Genomic DNA, 23,659 nt, shown 5'->3' on the forward strand with positions numbered 1-23,659 from the left:
TTCTTAGGGGGATGAAAACTGAAGTTTTGCTGAAAGAAGAACTAGCAGCAGAAACAGGCTATAGCTGGTCCAGAGATAATAGGAACTGCAGATGCTGGAGAATCCAAGATAATAAAATGTGAGGCTGGATGAACACAGCAGGCCAAGCAGCATCTCAGGAGCACAAAAGCTGACGTTTCGGGCCTAGACCCTTCATCAGAGAGGGGGATGGGGTGAGGGTTCTGGAATAAATAGGGAGGGGGGCGGGCGGACCGAAGATGGAGAGAAAAGAAGATAGGTGGAGAGAGTATAGGTGGGGAGGTAGGGAGGGGATAGGTCAGTCCAGGGAAGACGGACAGGTCAAGGAGGTGGGATGAGGTTAGTAGGTAGATGGGGGTGCGGCTTGGGGTGGGAGGAAGGGATGGGTGAGAGGAAGAACAGGTTAGGGAGGCAGAGACAGGTTGGACTGGTTTTGGGATGCAGTGGGTGGAGGGGAAGAGCTGGCCTGGTTGTGTGGTGCAGTGAGGGGAGGGGACGAACTGGGCTGGTTTAGGGATGCAGTTGGGGAAGGGGAGATTTTGAAACTGGTGAAGTCCACATTGATACCATTAGGCTGCAGGGTTCCCAGGCGGAATATGAGTTGCTGTTCCTGCAACCTTCAGGTGGCATCATTGTGGCACTGCAGGAGGCCCATGATGGACATATCATCTAAAGAATGGGAGGGGGAGTGGAAATGGTTTGCGACTGGGAGGTGCAGTTGTTTGTTGCGAACTGAGCGGAGGTGTTCTGCAAAGCGGTCTCCAAGCCTCCTCTTGGTTTCCCCAATGTAGAGGAAGCCACACCGGGTACAGTGGATGCAGTGTGTGGCTTCCTCTACATTGGGGAAACCAAGCGGAGGCTTGGAGACCGCTTTGCAGAACACCTCTGCTCAGTTCACAACAAACAACTGCACCTCCCAGTCGCAAACCATTTCCACTCCCCCTCCCATTCTTTAGATGACCTGTCCATCATGGGCCTCCTGCAGTGCCACAATGATGCCACCTGAAGGTTGCAGGAACAGCAACTCATATTCCACCTGGGAACCCTGCAGCCTAATGGTATCAATGCGGACTTCACCAGTTTCAAAATCTCCCCTTCCCCAACTGCATCCCTAAACCAGCCCAGTTCGTCCCCTCCCCCCACTGCACCACACAACCAGGCCAGCTCTTCCCCTCCACCCACTGCATCCCAAAACCAGTCCAACCTGTCTCTGCCTCCCTAACCTGTTCTTCCTCTCACCCATCCCTTCCTACCACCCCAAGCTGCACCCCCATCTACCTACTAACCTCATCCCACCTCCTTGACCTGTCCGTCTTCCCTGGACTGACCTATCCCCTCCCTACCTCCCCACCTGTACTCTCTCCACCTATCTTCTTTTCTCTCAATCTTCGGTCCGCCTCCCCCTCTCTCCCTATTTATTCCAGAACCCTCACCCCATCCCCCTCTCTGATGAAGGGTCTAGGCCCGAAACGTCAGCTTTTGTGCTCCTGAGATGCTGCTTGGCCTGCTGTGTTCATCCAGCCTCACATTTTATTATCTATAGCTGGTCCAACTGTTCGGGTGCATTTGGGTCGCAAATTTCCAATACAAATTGATGTAGCGTTACATTTTAAAAAAACTTTTTTTGTTCGGTAATTTTGATTTCTGTCATGCGGTTAAAGGACACTTAACCTGTATAAACACTTAGAGATAGTAGGACCTGCTGATGCTGGAGTCTGCGATAACAAGGTGTGGAGTTGGATGAACACAGCAGGCCAAGCAGCATCAGAGGAGCAGGAAAGCTGATGTTTTGGGTCTGGACTGTTCCAAGGGTTCAGACCCGAAACGTCAGCTTTCCTGCTCCTCTGATGCTGCCTGGCCTGCTGTGTTCATCCAGCTCCACACTTTGTTATCTCTGTATAAATACTTAGTAGGTATACAATTTGGTACGTGTGATACAAATATGATGAACCAGAATCACATTATATATACAGACAAGAAAGATCATTTGGTCCATCTTCATTTACCTATCTGGAAAGATTACATGTTCACAGCTAATTATTCCTGAAATTGTACCTTAACTATCTGATCCAGAGTTCAGTACCATATATTGATTAATTTTGTGCACATATCTTCCAGATATCATTTGTAAATTTTCCGATGGGCAAGAAATGTTGGCCAGCCAGCAACGCCCACATCCCACAAAATGAGTAAATAATGAAAAATTGAACTTGTGCTACCTTGCCATATTTTTCAATTTATGTTTTTTCTAAATTATCTGGGCTTTCCTTAGAGTGGATAGAATCTCAGACATAATGTTCTATAATGATAGATTACCTCGAGGTGGGGAAGTCCCTTCCTGATTTAGACCACTTCAGTAAGAGATTTAACATTTGAGGTTTTTTGCAAGTAAGCAGTGGTATAGCCTATTTTACACTGCAAATACTTTATCAGCTCAATAAATCCATGCCAATATTTATGCTCCGTTCTATTCTTCCACTCTTCCTCATCCAAAACCATCAACATTTTCTATATTCCTGTCAGGCGTGTTGAACCTCTGGAGCAGGTGGGACTTGAACCTGAGCCTCTGGCTCAAAGTAAGATACACAACCCCCATGCCACAGGATCCCTCTGTTCCCATTGTGTACTTCAATTCCTAGAGCTCTTGTGGTACAGTCTCACCTGTCCAAAGATGTACCACAACATATCTGAACAGGGTGACTGAAAATATCAACACCTCAGTTCCTTTACCATGGTTGTGTTTTGCATTAATGGCAATACTGTTTAAGGCCTCATCTTGGTTATACTGGAGGTTTTCTAAGCATACCTGGAAAAATTATCCCCGCAGGTTTCAGAAATGAAATTGGAGATGTTCTGAAAATAAAAATCTTGAAAGATGGTAATACTACATATTTCCTAAGAGAAGAGGTTTGTACGATGAATGAAAGCACAATAGGAATCATACTCAAATCTTGAAATTTTCAACTTTTTTTAAACAAAGGAATTACAATAGAGTTATGTCTAAATCTGGCATTGTTAGAACATCATTGGCTACAACACTGAAATAGAGGTAAGGTTGGGGCATCAGTAATTAATCAGTGAACGTTCAAATAATGCTAGACATTTCATTATTTTATTTAAAATGCTCAACAGAAGTACATTGTGGTGATGGGGACTGTTAATTTCAGTATGACATATGATGTCTACTGAGAGAAATGGTTAACAGAGTTGCGCTTAGTAAATTGGTTTAGTTGTAAAGTCCTGTTCAGGGTTTTGTCAGGGTCAAAATGAGCATGGAATAAGAATTCATAAGAAGGGAAGGAATGGATAGTCAGTTAAATTCACAAGGAACGCTTGTGGGGACGATGCAAAAATCCCCAAAAATGAATTTCTAGCTTTATTTGGTGGAGCTAATAGATGCAAGATTCCTTCTCTTGTGCTCCAGTGATTGTATCAGGTTGACATAGTTAAATATGAGGTTCTTGATTGGTGTTGTTAGCCTAGGCCAAACGGGAAAGCCCTGGCTGACTAATATAACCAGGAGATAAGAATCTCCTCAGCGGAGGACTGACTCTAAGCTGCTGGTCACAGCCAGTGTACTGTGTCCAGAGCTACAGTAACCAGAGTTACTGATACTCTGTACTAGTAAATAAAGGGTGGCTTGGTGACAGGACACCAGCCTATGTGTAGTTATTTCAGCAACTAAGGAACGGGCAATAAATGCCAGCCTTGCCACAACATCCCATCCAACAGCAATAAAAAAAAAGACTGGTTCTAAAATGAGCAATGAGAGCTGCTCATGGACTTTTTGAAAACATGGACAGGGTGTTGAGAAATAGCATGGGTATCTAAAAAAAAGAGAGAATCTCCTCAGTTGAGGACTGACTCCAAGCTGGCTGGCCATAACCAATGTACTCTGCCTCAATAAATAAACGACGACTTGGGGACGGGTCAGCAGCCTCGATGCAGTTATTTCGGGTTCCAATAAAGTAGTTTGCATTTCTGTTATTCAGCTAGATATTATCTATGAGTACTAGTTGTGTTCGCAACTGGACTATTCTGTGGCCAGACAGTCATGAGATTTTACAGCTTTTTCTTTCCCCCCAGTAACTGGTCCACTCTTTTTAAAATAGAGGTTACAGATAGAATGCAGAAACAGGAAATTGTCTTCCAGAATTTGTCAGTTCTGCAGTTCAGTCATTGAAAACTAATAAGTCGAGGTTTTGCTTCTAAATGTTTATCAGGATGTTTGTAACAAATAGTATGAAAGTTAATGCTTGACCTGTGGTACGTAGCAATGTTTCAATCTGGCACTGATAATGGGAACTGCAGATGCTGGAGAATCCGAGATAACGAAGTGTGGAGCTGGATGAACAGAGCAGGCCAAGCAGCATCTTAGGAGCACAAAAGCTGACATTTCGGGCCTAGACCTGAAACATCAGCTTTTGTGCTCCTAAGATGCTGCTTGGCCTGCTGTGTTCATCCAGCTCCACACTTTATTATCTTTAGATCTGACACTTCCAAGTAGGCTTTTAATTTGCTTTATTTCAATTTAAGTAATAGAAGCCATGAAGCTCATGTTTAAACCTTTATCACGAGATTCCTAGTTGAGAAGTAGACTGCTTGTTTGAAGTAACAAAGTGTGGAGCTGGATGAACACAGCAGGCCAAGCATCATCTCAGGAGCACAAAAGCTGACGTTTCAGGCCTAGACCCTTCATCAGAGAGACTCTCTGATGTCTAGGCCCGAAACGTCAGCTTTTGTGCTCCCGAGATGCTGCTTGGCCTGTTGTGTTCATCCAGCTCCACACTTTGTTATCTTGGATTCTCCAGCATCTGCAGTTCCAATTATCACTGCTTGTTTGAAGTAGTTTATTTTTCTCGTGAGGTGATAATAAAATCCTTCTAAAAGGACACTAGATACCATATGACTAATTATTATACTAGAGTAAAGCAATTCCTGTAATTACATTGTGGTAAAAGATACAAATAGTGTAAGCATCATAATAATGGGCAGTACACCTCAGCTTAACATTAAAATGTTCTGAGTGATTAAAATTAGCTTTTTCTCCAAAAAGTACTCTCCTCCTTCATCGATAATTTAATTACCTTTCAAACCATAGTTTTGTTTGGCCTCTCAAACTGTAGAAAAGAAGTAATACAGGATGCCCCTTTCTGCAGCATATGCATACATTTTATGTTCTGAACTTAAATGTATGAATCAACATAATGTAGTTTGATTATTCTCAAACATAAATGATCAAAGTATTTGAACTCATTTGATGTCCAGTTCTTCCAGCTCCCATCCCCAAAAAACTTTATTTATCAATGTTAGCTGTTTATTGAAGTAACAAAAGACTAAAAATATAATTCGTGACAGATGCTCATTCCAGTGAAAAGAAATTATTAACAGAGGAACTGGTTCAAATGAAGAAACTGAAGGAAGTTGCCAACCAGGATATGGCTTACAAGAAACAGGAGCTGGAAACTACTATTGCTGCTGTAACAGATGAAGCCCATCAAGTCCGGTCACACAAAATGCAGGCATGTTTGACTGCAATTGTAACATTTTTTTTGGTCAAGATATTACAGATTTTTAAATGCATGTTATATTGAAAATGAGCCAGAAACTCATGTGCATAATTTATTGTTGCAAATTTTTAAAAAAGCTTGATGTTCCTGGATGACCATAAGTATTGGAATTTGGATTAAATTATGGCATGACACTGTCAACATCAGAAACCAGATGCAATAAATATTAATAAATTCAATACATTTTTAGTGACAAGACAGCTGTAATTGATAAAAATGCTTTCAAGATTGCATTTATTAGTTCAGGTTACCTTAAATATTAACCTTAATGAGAATGAGAGATCTTAAGATACATTTACTGCTTTGAGGAGTTTCCTGAGACGGGTGTACTGGACCTGTAAACATTCTTATCCGTTGCAATCGTAGAGTTGTCAAGTTATACAGCACGGAAATAGACCCTTCGGTCCAACTTGTCCATGCTGACCAAGTTTCCCAAACTAAGCTAGGCCTATTTGCCTGCATCTGACCCATATCCCTCTTAACCTTCCCTATTCATGTACTCATTCAGATTTTTTTAATATGTTGTAACTGTACCTGCATCCATCACTTCCTCCGGGAGCTCGTTCCATGTGTGAACCATTTTTCCTATGGAAAAAGTTGCCGCTTGAGTCCCTTTTAAAATCTTTCTCCTCTCACTCTGAAATTATGCCTCTAGTTTTGAACTCTCCCACCCTTGGGAAAAGACCTTTGCTTTTTGCCGTAACTATGCCTTCATGATTTTATAGTCTTTTTAAGGTCACCCCTCAACCTCCTATGTCCCAATGAGAAAGGTCTCGGCCTATCCAGCTCACCCTCATAAATCAAACCCTCTAGACCTGGCAACATCCTGGTAGATCTTTTCTGAACCCTCTCCAATTTAATAATATCCTTCGTATAGCCAGGGTACCAGAATTGTACACAGTACTCCAAAAGTGGCCTCAAAGTCCTGCACAAACCTCAATATGATATCCCAACTTCTATACTCAGTGGTCTGAGCAATAAAGGTAAGCATGCTAACTGCCTTCTTAACCACCCTGTCTTCCTGCGCTGTAACTTTCAAAGAACTATATACTTGAACCCCCAGGTCTCTGTTTGACAAAGCTACCTGGGCCCTGCCATTAACGTCTTTTTTTGCTTTACAAAAAGCAATAGCTCGCATTTATCCAAACTAAACTCCATCTGCCACTCCTCAGGCCAGTGGTCCAGTTGATCAAGAACCCTTTGTAATCTTCTTCACTGTTGACTAAAGCATCAAAATTGGTGCTTTCCACAAACTTACTAACCAGTCCTCCTAATTTGTCATCCAAATTGTTTCTATGAATGACAAACAACAGTGGACCCAGCACTGATCCCACTGATCACTGCAGAACAATGCTGATCACAGGCCTAGTTTGAAAACAGTTCTCCACCAGCACCCTCTGTCTCCAACTGACAAGCCAATTTTGCATCCAATTGGCAAGTGCATCCTGAATCCCATGTAATCTGACTTTACTAATCAGACCACCATGTGGAAACTTGTCAAAGGCTTTAATAAAATCCATGTAGACAAAATATACTGTTCTGCCCTCAGTCTTTTTGGTTACTTCCTCAAAAACTCAACCAAATTTGCGAGACAGGATTTCTCAGGCACAAACCATAGTGACTATCCTTAATTAGTCTTTGCCTCTCCAAAATGCATACAAATCCCAACTCTCAGAATCCCCTCCAACAACTTACCCATCATTGATGTCAGACTGAGCAGTCTACTGTTTTCAGGTTTTTCCTTATGGCCTTTCTTAAATGAAAACTATTTTGCTACAGTTATTTTGATTGTTAAATGACCTGAAATAAAGTCCTCAAAGAGAATATTTCAGAGAGATCATCCAGTGAAGATATAATGTGAGGAACTCAGAAATAAGAGGGGTTGAATATATGCAAAATATTAACCACCCTCCAGAACTGTGGCACCTCACCCATGGTTATAGATGATAAATATATCTCTGCTAGGGCCCTGCAATTTCTTTCCTAACATTCCACACTTGATCAGGTCCCAGAGATTTATCCACCTGTATGTTTTATTTCAGACCTCCAGTACCTTATTGTGGACCATTTTCAGGACATCAATATTATTTCCCCGAGATCCCTAGCCTCCATGTATTTCTCCACAGTTTAAAAATAGACAAAACGTTCATTTAGGATCTCTCCAATCTCATGTGGTTTCACACATAGACAAGTGATAATGGGAACTGCAGATGCTGGAGAATCCAAGATAATAAAATGTGAGGCTGGATGAACACAGGAGGCCCAGCAGCATCGGGAGTAACTATGACTCTCTAAGCTCAAGGCTAAGCGCTGTATAGTAGGTCTTAAGCTCTCTTAGTTGCCCACTATGACATTTTGACGTATTTTTGGCGCATAGTGTGTGTGTCGTGCCTCCCCATTGGCCCCGCCGGTAAGCCCAGCAGTCCCAGCTGCTGGGTGACCAAAAGACCAGAAAAAGTGCGAGACGGCCGTGGTCTATATAGACCAACACTCAAAAAACCAGTATGACGCTCCAGTTCCACTGGAGCAGTCCGGTTGGGAAGCGTCCCGGATAAACAACTTCCCGGCAGCATCGTCCACAACCGCGAGCTGTGATAAATCATTCGGTAGCTTTTGTGCTCCTGAGATGCTGCTGGGCCTGCTGTGTTCATGCAGCCTCACATTTTATTATCACACATAGACAACCTCATTTATCTTTTAAGGGCCCTATTCTCTCCCTAGTTGTTCTTGTCCCCTCAATGTACTTGTAGAATCTCTTTGGATTATCCCTAACCTTATCTGCCAAGCTATCCTTTTCAGCCTTCCTGATTTTCTTTGTAAAAATGCCCCTGCACCCCTTGTACTCTTCTAGAGATTCATTCGATCCCAATTATCAATGCTTAACTAATGCCCCCTTTTTATTTTTGACCACAGCCTCAATATCTTTATTCATTGATTATTCCCCACTCTTAGCAACCTTCCCCTTCTCTCTGACAGGAACATAATGTCTCTGAACTTTTGTTCCCTCACTTTTGAGAGCCTCCCACTTGCCAGTTATCCCTTTACCTACGAACAGGCTACCCCAGCCAATTTTTGAAAGCATCCATCTTATATAGTTGAAATTTGCCTGCCTCCAAGTAAGAATGTGAACTTTTATACGAGGCCTATCTTTTTCCATACCTATTTTAAAACTAATAAAATTATCATTGCTGGTCCAAATGTGCCCACACACCCACAGCCACCCCCCACCCCACTAACACTTTAGCCACTCGCCCTGCCTTATTTCCCAAGAGAAAGTCAAGTTTTGCTCCTTCTCTAGTAGGTACATCTACAAATTGCTGAAGAAAATTTTCCTGGACACATTTGACAAATTCCTCACCATACAAGCCTTTAACACTGTAGCAATCCCAGTCTATATTTGGAAAGTTTAAACCCCTGTTATTGCAAACCTATTTTTCTTAGATGTATTTGAGATCTCTCCACATATTTGCTTCTCAGTTTCCTGCTGACTGTTGGAGGGCCTACAGTAGAATCCCATAAAGTGGTCATCCCCTTTTATTTCTGAGTTCCACCCATTCTAGCTTCACGGGATGATCCCTCAGAAATATTCTCTGAGCACCTTATTTCAGGTCATTAACAATTAAAATGACAGTAACAAACTAATTTAAATCTGTACATTTACCTCCTAATAAATTCAAATTACTTTCTGTGGAAACCAAAGGCATGTAATTTGCTTTGTGGAAATTATTACAAAACCACTGACTTCTGACCTTGAAAGAATGCCTGTGATATACAAAAGGAAAGATAAACACAGTACTTTGATTTCTACACAAGAACATCACTGTTGGGGAGATAGAAAGGATGGCACATAACTCCTCTTTTTCCATCCATACTGCAAATGTGCCTGAAACACTTTCTTCAACGGGAAACCTGAATACACCACAAATGCTCAATGAATGTGACATTCAAATGCTGGTCTTACTTGAAGCCTTGAACTGTAGTTTTGTAATTGCTAAAGAAAGTATTTTAAAAGTTGTTTAAGTTTCCTATTGTAACATAAGCAAATTAATTTGATTCTGAAGCTGGTTCTATTCAAGGTAAGTGGCATGTATTGCCATCAGTAAATCATGTGGAACAAAAAACAGATAGATAAGTAGAGCTAGTAGAAGATGGGAAGAATTTTCAACAGTTCCAATCACGCACTTTGTGATAACTTTTGCTTCAGAATCTTAATGACATTTTTAGTTTGAAATGCTTCAGTTGAAAAAAAAAAGTGATTGAGGCAAATTATATATAAAGTGCGGCTTATTTAACCTGACATGTAGCTTTTTGGAAATAAACACATTAATAATGCCATATTGATTGTAGTTTCTGATACTTAATGCATGACTATATTTCATACACAGACAGGAAAGAGGAATGTGCAAAAGGAGGAGAATTAAAATTTCTGCAAATGACAACGTGCAGACAATTAGATGCATATGAGTTATAGTTTGTGTGTCAAACATCAGTTCTTGTCCTGTAAAAAGAGACCACTAGTGAGGGAGAAAAATGCAGTTTGAGATGAAGTGCAAGCTAATAGTTATTAGATCTGGAACCTCCCAGAGATTGCCTCTTTGGCACCTACTGCCCAATTGAGGGACCCAACAACAGGAAAGGGTGTGCCTACGGAGAACTACTTGCTACTGCCCTTACATCACATATTCTCCATGTTCTTCCTTTTAGAGTTGTGAAATCTATTTAATCTGCAAATAGTGGTCATGATTGACTGAGGCCTGGGAGCAGTTGTTGGACCTCTGGTGATGTGTGATATTGATTGCAGTAAAAACAATGATTTGTATGGTATCGTTTACATAATTAATCATTTGAAGATGCCACCAAGGAATGTGAGATATTGGAGAAGATGACCAAGTCAAAGATGTAGGTTTTAAGTGTCTTTAAGGAGGAAAGTAGATGGAGATGTTTACAGAAGGAATTCCAGACTTTGGAACTTGGGCAGCTAAAAGAAAAGGCTATCGATGTTACTATAATTAAAAAAAGACTGTAATGCTTACAGAACCAGAATTAGGTGGTCACATATCTGGGAGAGTCATGGGCTGAAAATGTTTAGAAGGATAGAAGGTGCTAATGTTGTTGAAGGATTAGAAAACAAGAATTTCAAAATCACGTTATTATGTAACCTGGGTCACCAAGTACAGAGTTGATCAGTGCACATGATTTGGTGCAAGATAGGGCGTGACTAAGAGAGATTTGGATGATCACTGCATATTTTTAAAAGAATATTTTTGTTTTAAGCTTAATCAGCATGTTGACAAGCACCAGGCTGCAGAGGTTAAGCTTGAAGAAAAGACATCGGAGTTATTAAAGACTCATGTTGCCCTTCATCAACTTGAAGAGAACTACTACACCAGAACTGCATTAATGCAAGAAAACATTGCCAAAGAACTGAGGTGAGGAGATTATGAATTCCCTTTATAACATGAAGCACTTTTAAACTGAACACAATCCATTTCTTTGAACACTTATTGTAAAGCAAAGTGAAGAAACTTTTGTGATAGTAATTACAGGATTTAATCCTAACATCTCTAATGACTACATTTCATCGAGTAACCATTAGGATTATACAGCAATTACTTGGAATTCACGATGAGTTGTGTTTGCAGTATGAACATGATTTTGATGTTGCTTCTAGAATCCTGTATGTTGTTCATGAAAGAACTGTCTACAGTAAAATAATTCTTAAATAGACTAGTTATAGTGATGATTGAATATTATTTGGTCAAAAAATTGAAGTAACGTAGAATCAATGCAATCTTCATCCCTGGACTTGTGATTTGTCCAAAAAAAAAATTCTTTTTTGTCAATTTACTAGTCTCCTACAATGGCAGTGAAAAAAATATGGTTATATTAAAAAGTCTCAATAAATCCTTATCTGTTTTCTGTGCACCCATCAGGTTTAAAGAATTTCACACCACACTTGACTGGACATGCAATTTCTCATCGGCATGGGAAGGTTAATTAGTCTAAAGGTACAAAAAAAAAGCCTGGGAATACTCAGCCAGCCAGTCAGGCAGCATTTGTAGACAATAAAACCAAGTTAATAATAAAATTTAAGTTTATTGCTCCACAGACATGACAGACTGAATGGATATATGCTATTATTTTATGTGCATACAAGGAATAGTTTATTTGTTAATAAATAACAAGTATGGGGGGGAAAATAAAAATACAAAGTGCTGGACATTTCATGACCCTTATAATAAGACATGACACAATAACCATCTATCCATGGATTCTGCCAGACCTGCTCAATATTTCCAACATTTTCTGTTTTAATTTGGGATTTCCATCACCTGCAATATTTTGCTTTCGTACAAAATATATTGATCCTGCCTCTTCCCACATTGATTCTTCATTTACTACATTTTTATAATATATTTTCTCCATCTCAATTACCTTTTTTTAATGCTGAACCTTTTTAAATGGCTGTATTTTCCTCCTCGGTCAAATTCCAGAAAGCTACAGATATTTACAAAAGCAGAAAGCTATTGAGTCCATGCTGATTCTTTGCCAAAACATTACGATACAAATCTCACTGTCCTACTCTCTCTTCTGCCAAAATTATTTATCACTGTTTCCTTAAAAGATGTAATACGTAAGTAGATACTTGTTCAGACATGGCAAACGCTGAGACAAGTGGGGCTTGCACCTGGACCTTCTGACCAGAGGTAAAGACACCATAAAAGATGCTCTCAACAACTTCGTGACAAAAGAAATACTATTCTGACAATCTGTATAACAAAATTTGACCTTTTTGTTCTTCTTGTCCTTTGTGCAAAAATTAGTGTTTATTCAAAAGACTGGACATAGGATAAGAGAATGGCTGCCGAGAACCAAACCTACACTGCCAAAAGCCAAATGAAACCTTTGTCCTTGTGATGTTGGTTTACCTACCAGAAGCAGGCACATCCTTCTCCCTGGCACTGCAGAATGAGAGAGCTGGCTGCTCTCTTAGTGGATTTCAACCCCTGGGGACTTGATTTTGGGAAACTTATTGCGACTGCCCTCTAAAAGCCGATGCTTATTTCCTTCATGTTGGCATTAGTTCCAGGTCAAGGGTTGCCAAGTCACATGGAGCAAAATTTCTTACTATTTTAGGAAAATTATAACTGATCCATTTACAATTGAGCAAATGCTCAAATATTAGAATAATTACAAACTGTACAGACATTTTAAATAATCAATTTTCTTTATAATTGCTTCCGGGTCAATGGTTGTCACGTACAGCATTTATTCGGTTAAATTATGAACAAATCAACTGTAACATATTTCAGGGATGAAATCAGCAGTTTACAACAAAAGCTGAGGGACAAAGAGTTGTTGGTGGAGGAAGACAAGTTTCTCAGAAACAAAGTGGCTGAGGACTGTGGTCGCTTGATAAAGGAAAATGCCCTTTTGCACTCTCATGTACTGGAACTAACTAAAGAGCTGGAAAGGGTACGTACATTTGGTGTACTCTTGTCATTTTGATAACTACTGCATATAGCTATAATGAAACAGTCACATTTATCCAATTGTTTGAAAAAATACATTAAAGGCACACATTTTATATGACCATAGGAGAGGATAGTGTGACCTAGGTTGAATGGTGATGGGACAAGGAGGAGATACAAAATCTTCACTGACCCCTAAATTGTGTTAAAAATATTACAGTAAATTCAGCAGCATGTTGCAGGCTATTGCAATACACCACAGTTCTGCTAAATGTAAGAACTGTATATAAAGAAATATACCTGACAGCTGATTTCAGCTAGTATGTCGTGTCCTGCAACTCTCGAGTCAGATTGCACTCAGGTACATTTTATTCTTGTCGGGAGTTGCTCTGAGATAATTGACCACCTCACCTCAGCAGATTAGTTTGGAGGGTTTCAAAACTTAAAGTCTATTTCATAATTTTGTTTTAAATTCTTCACAAAAATGTCAATTAAAATTTTGACACAAACTTTTATAAAAAATCTAGGACATGTTAAAGAAGAAAAGTCCTACCACTGTCTTGGTCACAAAAGTATGGTTGACTCTTATCTGCTCTCTAAATGACCTAACAAGCCACTCAGTTGAACTGATTCAAGGTCTAAAGCAAGGAATGAAACCCGACACACCAGACAGCATAGACCTGATCGCCAGAAATGACAATGGTAAACCCAGTCCTGTTAACCCTGCAAAGTCCTCCTTAATAAAATTTGGGGGCTTATGCCAAAATTGGGAGAGCTGTCCCACAGACTAGTCAAGCAACACCCCAACATATTCATACTCGTGAAATCAAATTGTACAGACTGTGACTAAGAGTCGTAAACATTGATTCCACAGCCCATGAAGCCTAATGGCATCCGACCAAACATGAGCGAGAAACCACCTGCTGATTACTACCTGACACCACCCCCAAAAAAACTTGCCTGATGAATCAGTACGCCTTCATATTGAACAACACTTCGAAGAAGAATTCGAGGTTCTACAAAAACATGGCTAGTACTCTGGGCAGGTGACTTCAATGTCAATGTTGAGTTCCTCAGTACTACCACTACTGAGTGAGCTGACTGAGTCCAAATGACATTACTTTTGGTTTGTAGCAAAAAATGATGGAACTAACAAGATGCAAAAAAAACTTGACTTTGTCCTGACCAGTCTACCTGTAGTGCATACATCCATCCATGACTATTGTTAAGCCTGATCATCATAGTCATTATAAAGAACACGTTCCTTCCTCACATTTTGGAGATCTTCTATTGTGTATGGTACTCATGCTAAATGGGACAGACTTCGAACAGATCTACCAGCTTAAGATAATTTTCAAATTAATCTTCGACCCCAAGGCCTAAGCTATTCCTCTTTTCATCATTACTATTCAGACAGGAGATCAACATTGGTTCAATAAAGAATACAGGTAGGCATGACAGAAGCAGTGCCAGGTGTTCCTAAAACTGATATAACCCGGTGAGCTACAACATGGGACTAGTTGTGTACTAAAAAGCAGACTGAGCTAAACAACAGATAAGACTTAAAACAAAAACAAATTGCCAGAGAAACTCAGGAGTCTGGCAGCATTTGGAGAGAAAACAAAGTTTGGGTTTTGAGTCTAGTGACCCATCCTCAGAAATGACAACAGACCACTTGAACTTTCGTGTGTGTGTGTGCGTGTGCGCGTGCGCCTGTGTGCGTGTGTGCGCATGAGGTGGAAGAAAGAGTGAGGGAGAGGTGGAGGAGAGCTGAGAGAGATTAAAAGTCGGGCAGACAAAGGTATTATTGGTAGTAAGTCAGGGAATAAGAAAAGCTACGTAATTGGTGGGGCAGGGGGCAGGGGTTGTGGTGGCTTCGGAGCGGGAGCTGAAAGTGGGTGAATGGGTTGGCTGTGCTGAAAGCTACCTGTTTCATGACACGCGCTGGGGTATGGAGGTGTGCAGAAGTCACAGACAGTGGTGTTCAGGCTCAAAATTTATTGAAATCAACATTGAGTCTTGAGAGTTGCAAGGCCGCCAGCACAAATTGAGATGCTGTTCCTCCAGCTTATACTGGACACTACAGCAGGCTTGAGACAGAATTTATTGTCATGAATAAAATACTTAACTAAAACATATAAAATAATCAGAGGGTTAGATGGGGTGGATAGGGAGAGCCTTTTTCCTAGGATGGTGATGGTGAGCACGAGGGGGCATAGCTTTAATTTGAGGGGTGCAAGATATAAGAGCTGTCAGAGGTGGTTTCTTTACTCAGAGAGTAGTAAGGGAATGGAACGCCTTGCCTGCAACAGTAGTAGATTCGCCAACTTTAGGTACATTTAAGTCGTCATTGGATAAGCATATGGACGTACATGGAATAGTGTAGGTTAGATGGGCTTCAGATTGGTATGACAGGTCGGCACAACATCAAGGGCTGAAGGGCCTGTACTGTGCTGTAACGTTCTACGTTCTATGTTTAATTGTAAAGATGGATGACAAGCTAGTTAGAGGATGCAGCACATGTGAGTTAATTTACAAGTATAATCTCAGTATTAGCAAGTTTTGAGAAGCACAGAAGAACTACGCAGAGCAGGGGAAAAATCACCTATACAGCGTATTCAAAAAGAACGGGTACCCTATGAACACAGTCTGCCGATTCCTCAGCAATAAACCCAAACAAACAGACAAAACAGGCTCAGAAACCATAACTACTCTCCCCTACATCAAAGACATTTCCGAAATGACTGCCAGACTACTCGGACCTTTTGGCATCAGGGTAGCCCGCAAACCCACCAACACACTAAAACAGCAGCTATGAACTTAAAAGACCCTATACAGACAACAAACAAAACAAACGTCATCTACAAAACACCTTGCAAGAACTGTGACAAACACTACATTGGACAAACAGGCAGAAAGCTAGCCACCAGGATACATGAACATCAACTAGCCACAAAACGACATGACCCACTATCACTCGTATCCTTACGCACAGATGAGGAAGGATACCACTTTGATTGGGACAACACATCCATCCTAGGACAAGCCAAACAGAGACATGCACGAGAATTCCTAGAAGCATGGCATTCCAACCGGAATTCCATCAACAAACACATTGATTTGGAGCCAATCTACCATCCCCTGAGAAAAAGAACAGGAAATGACATCACCAACCCAAGGAAACCTAACCAGATAAATAGAAAGCGGGACATAACACCAGTGCTTTGTTGGAGGCTCACTGTTGATGTTACCTAGAATGGTGACAAAACATCTGGGAACAAACCTTCAAGCTCAGTGAACCAGCTTACATCTGGAACAAAATAAAGAACCACTCTCTTGTGGACCGAGAGGAGGAGAGTGCTGTCTTGGAGGTGAAAGGAAGACGTCGGGTTGGCTGTGCACCCTTGCAACCAGTGGATCTTAATGCTGGCTTCGGCCTAACGCTGGTTCAGGGGAGCAGCCAACCTGCAACGATGGCTGCGGCAAGTGCTCGTGCCCCAGGTCAGGGGGTCCGGAACACCATCCGTGTTTCTGTAAAGAAGGTGGATGAAGGTGCACCTGTGGACCGCACCTTCTTCGTGAAGAGGGTCCTGTTGGACTGTTGTGGGTTCGCTGCTGCGGACATTTACTGCCTGCAGGATTTCCCCGGAGGAGGTTTTTACGACCTGACCCTTCAGGAGTGCCAAGCTTTGCGAGCGCTTCCTGGAGGTTTTCAAGGAGAAAGGAGATGAGGGCCCCCTCTCCGTACTGATCGCTGTCCCGCTGTTTGTGATGCCAGCGCAGTGGAGGCGTATGGTGACTGTACGTATGTACAACCTGCATGTGCCAGCAGTTAATGCCCTGACCTTCCTTGGAAGGCACGTGAAGGTGGACGGGGACCTAACTGACATCATGGACCCCTTTGGCATCTGGACGAGTAAGAGGCAGGTCAAGGTGACGCTGAGGATGGGCGCGGACGGGAATGTCGTACACCCACCGTCCAGCTTCGCGATCGGCGGGAGCAGGGGCTACCTGACCTATGCAGGGCAACCTAAAGTCTGCCATGCCTGTGGTAGGTCAGGTCACGTGGCGGCCGACTGCAAAGCCACCATCTGCAGGGAGGAGGGACACCTTGCAAAGGATTGCCCACAAGAGGAAAGCTGCAACATTTGCGGGGAAGCGGTCCACCTCTATAGGGCATGCCCGCAGTGGGGGACCACCTACGCCCAGGTCGCCGGCAGGGGCAATGCGGGGCCAGCAACCCCCGGAGGAGAGGAAGGCACCAGGGCCCAGCAAGGACCCCACTAATGTGGAGGGGGGCCAGGTCGTGCAGGAGCCCGAGGCCAGCAAAGCGCCCCTGCAGGCTCTGCTCCCCCACCCCCCCGAAAACCTGGAGTCGATGGAGGCGGCGACAGGCGACCCAGGGGAGTGGACGACGGTCCGGAAAGCAAGGAGGAAGGTGCGTCGGCGGGCCCAGGAACCACAACCATCAGGCGGGAAGAGGCAGCTACAGGGGGGCTATAAGAGCTCCTCTGACGAGGGGGATTCGGAGAGGGCCCGCCCAAAGCAGAAGTTAAAGATCTCAAGGGAGAAGGAAAGCAGCACCACGCTTCCAGGTGATGGGAGGTATCCTGAGGCTCCCTCCGACACCCAGTCAGGTGCCGCTGGGGCACTGGAGGGCCCCCCGGAACTTCCATGCAGAAAGGAGGAAACAGCGCGTCCCCAGCCTGACCCAGAGCCAGACTCTCCGTACCCCCGATGGGGGGATGCCACCCGGAAGGCAGCACGGACGGTTTCCTGAGCCCGGAGAGCATCCAGCAGTTAGCCCGAGCATTGGGCATGAAGGGACAGATAGAGGGGCTGGACCTTGGACTTGGGGAGGGCACTGCGGTCACTGCCCACAATGAGGGTATGAGTTGCGAGCATTAATGTGCGCAGTCCCAAGTCAACTGCAAGATGTGTGTCCACGTTGGCCTACCTGACCACCGTCAGGGCGGACCTCCTGTTTCTGCAGGAGTGCGGGATACCGCACCTCGGCAGGTACGGGAAATGGTCCAGCGCCTGTGGGCCTTCGATCTGGTCGGGGGGTAATGACTGTCGCTCCTTGGGCCTGGCTATTCTGCTGCGGGGGCGCAACTTCACCATCTCTCTAGTTCAGGAGGTGGGGGGGGGGGCGCCTCCTAGTGGCTGACGTCACCTATAGGAACGCTCCCCTGAGGCTGATCAACGAGTACGCCCCAGCGGTACGGAGTGAGCGGTTGGCCGTCCTGCAGCGGCTTCCACCCCTGCTGGCTACGTCCAGGCCGGTCATCCTAGGTGGAGACTTCAACTGCATCATCGATGCAGATGGAAGATCCGGCGTGGGGACAGCGGGTGGGGGGAGTCAACTGGATGTCACGTCCAAATTCCTGATGGGCACGGTGAAGGACGCCAAGCTGCTTGATGTCTTCAGCGCCCCTGCAGATGGAGTGCAGCGGAGGTACACCTGGTCGCGGCCAGACGGGTCTATTCGCTCAAGGATAGACTTCCTGTTTGTGTCACGGGCGTTCTCGGTCAGGTCCACCGGCATCGAGCCAGTGTTCTTCTCTGACCACTGCCCCTGCTGGCCGACTGTCACTTACAGGATGACCAGCCGGCCGGCAGGGGGACGTGGAAGCTCAACACGACTCTGTTGACCCCAGAGAATGTCAAGGAGCTTAAGAGGGAATACACCGGTTGGAGAACCGTGAAACCCCTCTGAGTCTCCGGGCGGCTGGTGGGATACGGTGAAGGAGAACATCAAGAGGTTCTTTGTCCTGAAGGGTGTTCGGAAGGCGAGAGAGGGGTGGGGAAAGCTGTCGTGACTCCAGAAAAGGGTGCAGAATCTGCTCCTTCTGCAGTTGATGGGGGTCAATGTCACGGACGACCTCCGTGAGGTGAGGGGCCAGCAAGCCTCGCTCTTCGCCGCGGAGGCCTCCAGGATAATCTTCCGGTCCAGGGTCCGCTCCGTGGAGCAGGATGAGACGTGCTCATGTTTCTTCTTTCAGAAGGTGCACAAAGAGAGCTCTGTGCTTAGCCGGCTGAAGGAGGACGACGGGTCGGTGACGTCGTCTCGGCCCGACATTTTGAGGATCAGCAGATCCTTCTATGCCGGACTGTACGACACGAAGCCCACAGACGGCACGGCCTCCGAGTCGTTCCTGTTGTCTATCACGGAGGTCTCAGACGACGGCACGAGGGAGTGGCTGGACCGGCCGATATCCCTGGATGAGCTGACCAGAGCCCTCAAGTCCTTGGAGAGGAATAGGACTCCCGGGAGCGACGGCTTACCGGTGGAGCTGTATTCCGCTCTGTGGAACCTGGTCGGCGAGGACCTGCTGGAAGTGTATGATCATGCGCTTCGGGCAGGGGAAATGTGCAAGTCCATGAGAAAGGGCATCATCACCCACATTTACAACAGGAAGGGGGAAGAGGGAAGAAATTAGGAATTGGCGTCCCATTTCACCATTGAATGTGGACTACAAAATCCTGGCCAAGGTCATAGCCAACCGGGTCAGGTCTGTCCTGAAGTCGGTGATTCACCCTGACCAAACCTGTGCTGTGCCGGGCAGGAAGATCGCTGAGAGCCTTGCGCTCATCAGGGATACGATTGCCTATGTACAGGACAGGCGGGTGGACACCTGCCTCGTCAGCCTGGACCAGGAGAAGGCCTTCAACAGGGTCTGTCATGCTTACATGAGGGACGTCCTCTCCAAATTGGGGTTCGGGGAGGGCATCCGCAATTGGATCCGGCTGCTCTACGCCAACATTGTTAGCGCAGTCTCGATCAACGGGTGTGAATCGGACAGTTTTCCTGTTAGATCTGGAGTCAGGCAGGGCTGCCCGCTCTCTCCTGCCTTGTTCGTGTGCTGTGTGGAGCCCTTTGCCGCATCCATCAGGAAGGACGTGAGCCTGAAGGGCGTGACTATCCCAGGCAGTGGAGGCCTTCAGGTCAAGACCTCCCTGTACATGGACGATGTTGCCATCTTCTGCACCGATCGTCGGTCGGTGAGTAGACTATTGGACATCTGCGGCCAGTTTGAACTGGCCTCGGGTGCCAAAGTCAACAGGGGTAAGAGCGAGGTCACGTTCTTCGGGAACTGGGACGACCGCTCCTTCATCCCCTTCACCGTCAGGACAGACTACCTGAAGGTGCTGGGTGTTTGGTTTGGTGGAGCTGGGGCGTGCACTAAGACTTGGGAGGAGCGTATCTCCAAATTGAAGCAGAAGCTGGGCAGTTGGACGCTCTGGTCCCTCTCCATCGCGGGTAAGAACCTGGTTGTCGGGGGCTTTCGGTACTGTTGTATGTGGCGCAGACCTGGCCTATTCCCTGGACCTGCGCCGCTGCGGTCACCCGGGCCATCTTCCACTTCATTTGGAGGTCGAGGATGGACCGGGTCCGCAGGGACACCATGTACAAAGACCTGGAAAATGGGGGAAAGGGCGTACCGAACGCCACCCTCGCCCTGATGGCTACCTTTGTGTGCGGCTGCATCAAGCTGTGCGTAGATCCTCAGTACGCAAACACTAAGTGTCACTACTTACTGAGGTTCTACCTGTCCCCGGTGTTGCGAAGGATGGGCCTGGCCTCGTTGCCGCGGAACGCTCTGAGTAGTTGGACCGTTCCGTACCACCTGTCCTTCGTGGAGAAATTTTTAAAGCAAACACCTTTGACCACAACGCTGTCAGGCAGTGGTCAGCACATAATATCCTCGAGACCCTTCGGGAAAAGGAGAGGATGGATCCTGTCGTGTGGCTCCCCACGCAGACTGCCAAAGTCATTTGGCAGAATGCCTCATTGCCAGAAATTTCAAACAAGCACAAGGACATCGCTTGGCTGGCAGTGAGAGGTGCTCTGCCAGTGAGATCCTTTATGCATGCCCGGAATCTCTGCGCCACCGCATGCTGCCCTCGAGGTGGCTGTGGGGGGGACGAGACTGTCGATCACCTCCTTCTGGAGTGTGCCTGTGCGCAGGTGGTCTGGAGGGGCATGCAGTGGTATTTGTCGAGGTTCGTCCCGAGCAGCTCCGTGACGCAGGACTCCGTGCTCTACGGGCTGTTTCCTGGGATGCACACTGAGACCAACATCAACTGCGCCTGGAGGACCATCAATGCGGTGAAAGATGCTCTTTGGTCTGCCCGCAACTTGCTGGTCTGCTAGCTGAAAGAACTGACCCCGACCGAGTGTTGCAGACTGGCGCACTCCAAGGTCCAGGACTACGTGCTGAGGGACGCGCTAAAGCTTGGGGCAGCTGCCGCCAAGGCACGGTGGGGAAAGACCACGCTGTGAAACCCCTCGTCCAGAATAGAAAAAAGGGCCCTATCTGGTAACTGGGCCCAGCTGGCGCCTTCTCCAACTGGTCAGGGGGCCAACTGGGACTGTGCGGGGTGACGACTGCCGGGGTATTTTCTTTGTTTTGTTTTTTTTTCTTCTTTTTTTTCCCTTTAGTTGGTGTATGTACCCCCTTGGTAACCCGGAGAGGTTTGCATGACTGGGTAGGTGTATAAATGTGTTTTTTTGTATATCTTATGAATAAAGTATGTTTTTTCAATTAAAAAAAAAGTGACAAAACGTCTGAAAACTAACCTTCCAGCTCAGCGAGCAAACTCACATCCATAATCTCAGTATATTGGGACTTGTCAGGCACAATGTTAGTTCCCCTACCTGAGGCAGGACTCCTAGGTACAAGTCCCAGCTGCTCCAGACGTGTGTAATGACATCTCCAAACAGTTCAATTAGAAAATATCACTAAGTTCCATTTTCTTTCCAGTCACACACAAATATTTATGGCTTAGCCTCTTGGAAAACCAAGATTTTCCCCATTAATATGATCGTTTGTTATGGAGTACTTTTCTGACTAAAATTAATGCTGTGATGGTCAGAATTGATCAACTAATGATTTTTTTCCACAGCTAGTGATCCCAATACTAAAATTCTTATGATGTTCTGCAAGACCTGAATACTGATTATCTGTGGTCTGCTAACAGATCAGTTATTGTTAAGTTTAAGCTCACAACTGCAGTTGGTCTGAGATGAACTAACTTTGTTACAGGTTCAAGCACTTAGTGATGAGAAGAATTCTAAGCATTCAACCAATGTCATGCAGTTGACTTCTCTCAAAGAGCAAGAGACACAGCTTGAAATGGAATTGTCTCATTTAAAGAGAATGATGAAGGAAGAGGAGAAGAAGGTTTTCACTGCTATGGAACAGGTAGTACTCCTTCCTCATGTCCAATGCACAGTTGCTCGTGTTCTTCCTTCAAGATTATACAGAGTATAATTATCAATGTGACTATTCAAAAACTACGACTAAGCATACATGAAAAACACATTGCTTACTGATTAATAGCTTATAAAAAGGAAAGTGATGATTAAAAATGGATTTCTTTTTCATACATTCATGTGAAGCATGCAGGGTTTGGAAAGAAAAAATAGTTGCTGGAGAAGCTCAGCAGGTCTGGCAGCATCTGTGAAGGAGAAAACACAGGTAACGTTTCGGGTCTGGTGACCGTGAAGGAGAAAACAGAAAGGTCACCAGACCCGAAATGTTAACTCTGTTTTCTCCTTCACAGATGCTGCCAGACCTGCTGAGCTTCTCCAGCAACTTTGTTTTTGTTCCTGATTTACAGCATCTGCAGGTCTTTTGGTTTTTATAAGGTTTGGGAAGAGTTTTATTGAGATAAGCTTATGAATTATTATAATATTAATTGATAACTACTTTACATTTAATGAAGACTGACAAACAAGAATTGAAAATAATTACAATGTGGTTCTTGGTGTATGTGGTTTCACTGACAATTTTCATCTCCAGTTCCTGAAATAAATACATATTGGGGCAGTTCTGAAATTGAGACTGACGTTCAATTTTGCTGTTGGCACATTTTACTGTGGCTGAATTTTCCCAGCCCCTGAAAAATATAGATGATGGCAAGTCAGTTGGGAAAATGAAATTTTCGATATTGAGGAAAACATTTTCAATTTCTCACCCAAAGTTTGAACAGAGAGATGAAAATTTTGACAGTGAGTGGTGGGAGGGTTACTCATGCATTTACATTTCATTACAATTCACACATTTCTGCCATCCACCAGCCAGACAGGACCTGATCCTGACCTGACACCCATCATTACTGTCCTCCACTGGATTATGTTTCTCCCACCATCCTTGGCCTGCCCTACATGCTGCATCACTTAACTGGCCCACTTGCCACCTTGAACCCTACCCACTTGGCACCTTACCTCCTCTCGGTGGCTTCCTATTAAACTGACACTCTGACATCACATTTATGTTGAGTACTTAGCGTTTCAAGAACTAAGAAAGCTCATGAGCTGAAACACCTTGTTGACAAGCACAACACCTGTGGTTTCTTTACTGCCACCAAGGCAATATATACAGACCTTGGCCTCAAATTTGTGCAGAGTAAGGAGGGAACCCTTTTGAGAGGCAGACAGCATTGGCTCCCAATGGTCAGAGAACTTCTAAACTGAAATACAGCCATCGATGAACACGTGTTTGAGGAAGTCTCCGACTCCGCAAAGATGGTCTTGGATGCCCACCCACTGATGCTGCCAATAGATGCAAGAAGAGAAAAGCAAGAGTAGAT

The 23,659-nt window shown here is 44.6% G+C and overlaps 1 protein-coding gene across 2 annotated transcripts in view; it reads left to right on the plus strand.

The window, feature by feature from the left end:
• LOC125451453 (CAP-Gly domain-containing linker protein 1-like) overlaps window positions 1–23,659 on the plus strand; it is a 52,034-nt gene that overhangs the window by 16,511 nt on the left and 11,864 nt on the right. For both annotated transcript variants that reach the window (XM_059645852.1, XM_048528524.2), the window contains exons 2-5: window positions 5,377–5,540; window positions 10,863–11,017; window positions 12,902–13,064; window positions 22,111–22,269. In XM_059645852.1, coding sequence (XP_059501835.1) covers window positions 5,424–5,540; window positions 10,863–11,017; window positions 12,902–13,064; window positions 22,111–22,269 — 594 coding nt within the window. In that variant the 5' untranslated portion in view covers window positions 5,377–5,423. The remainder of the gene's footprint in view (window positions 1–5,376; window positions 5,541–10,862; window positions 11,018–12,901; window positions 13,065–22,110; window positions 22,270–23,659) is intronic.

Source organism: Stegostoma tigrinum, chromosome 5, assembly GCF_030684315.1.
Source record: "Stegostoma tigrinum isolate sSteTig4 chromosome 5, sSteTig4.hap1, whole genome shotgun sequence".
Classification (NCBI taxonomy): Eukaryota; Metazoa; Chordata; class Chondrichthyes; order Orectolobiformes; family Stegostomatidae; genus Stegostoma; species Stegostoma tigrinum.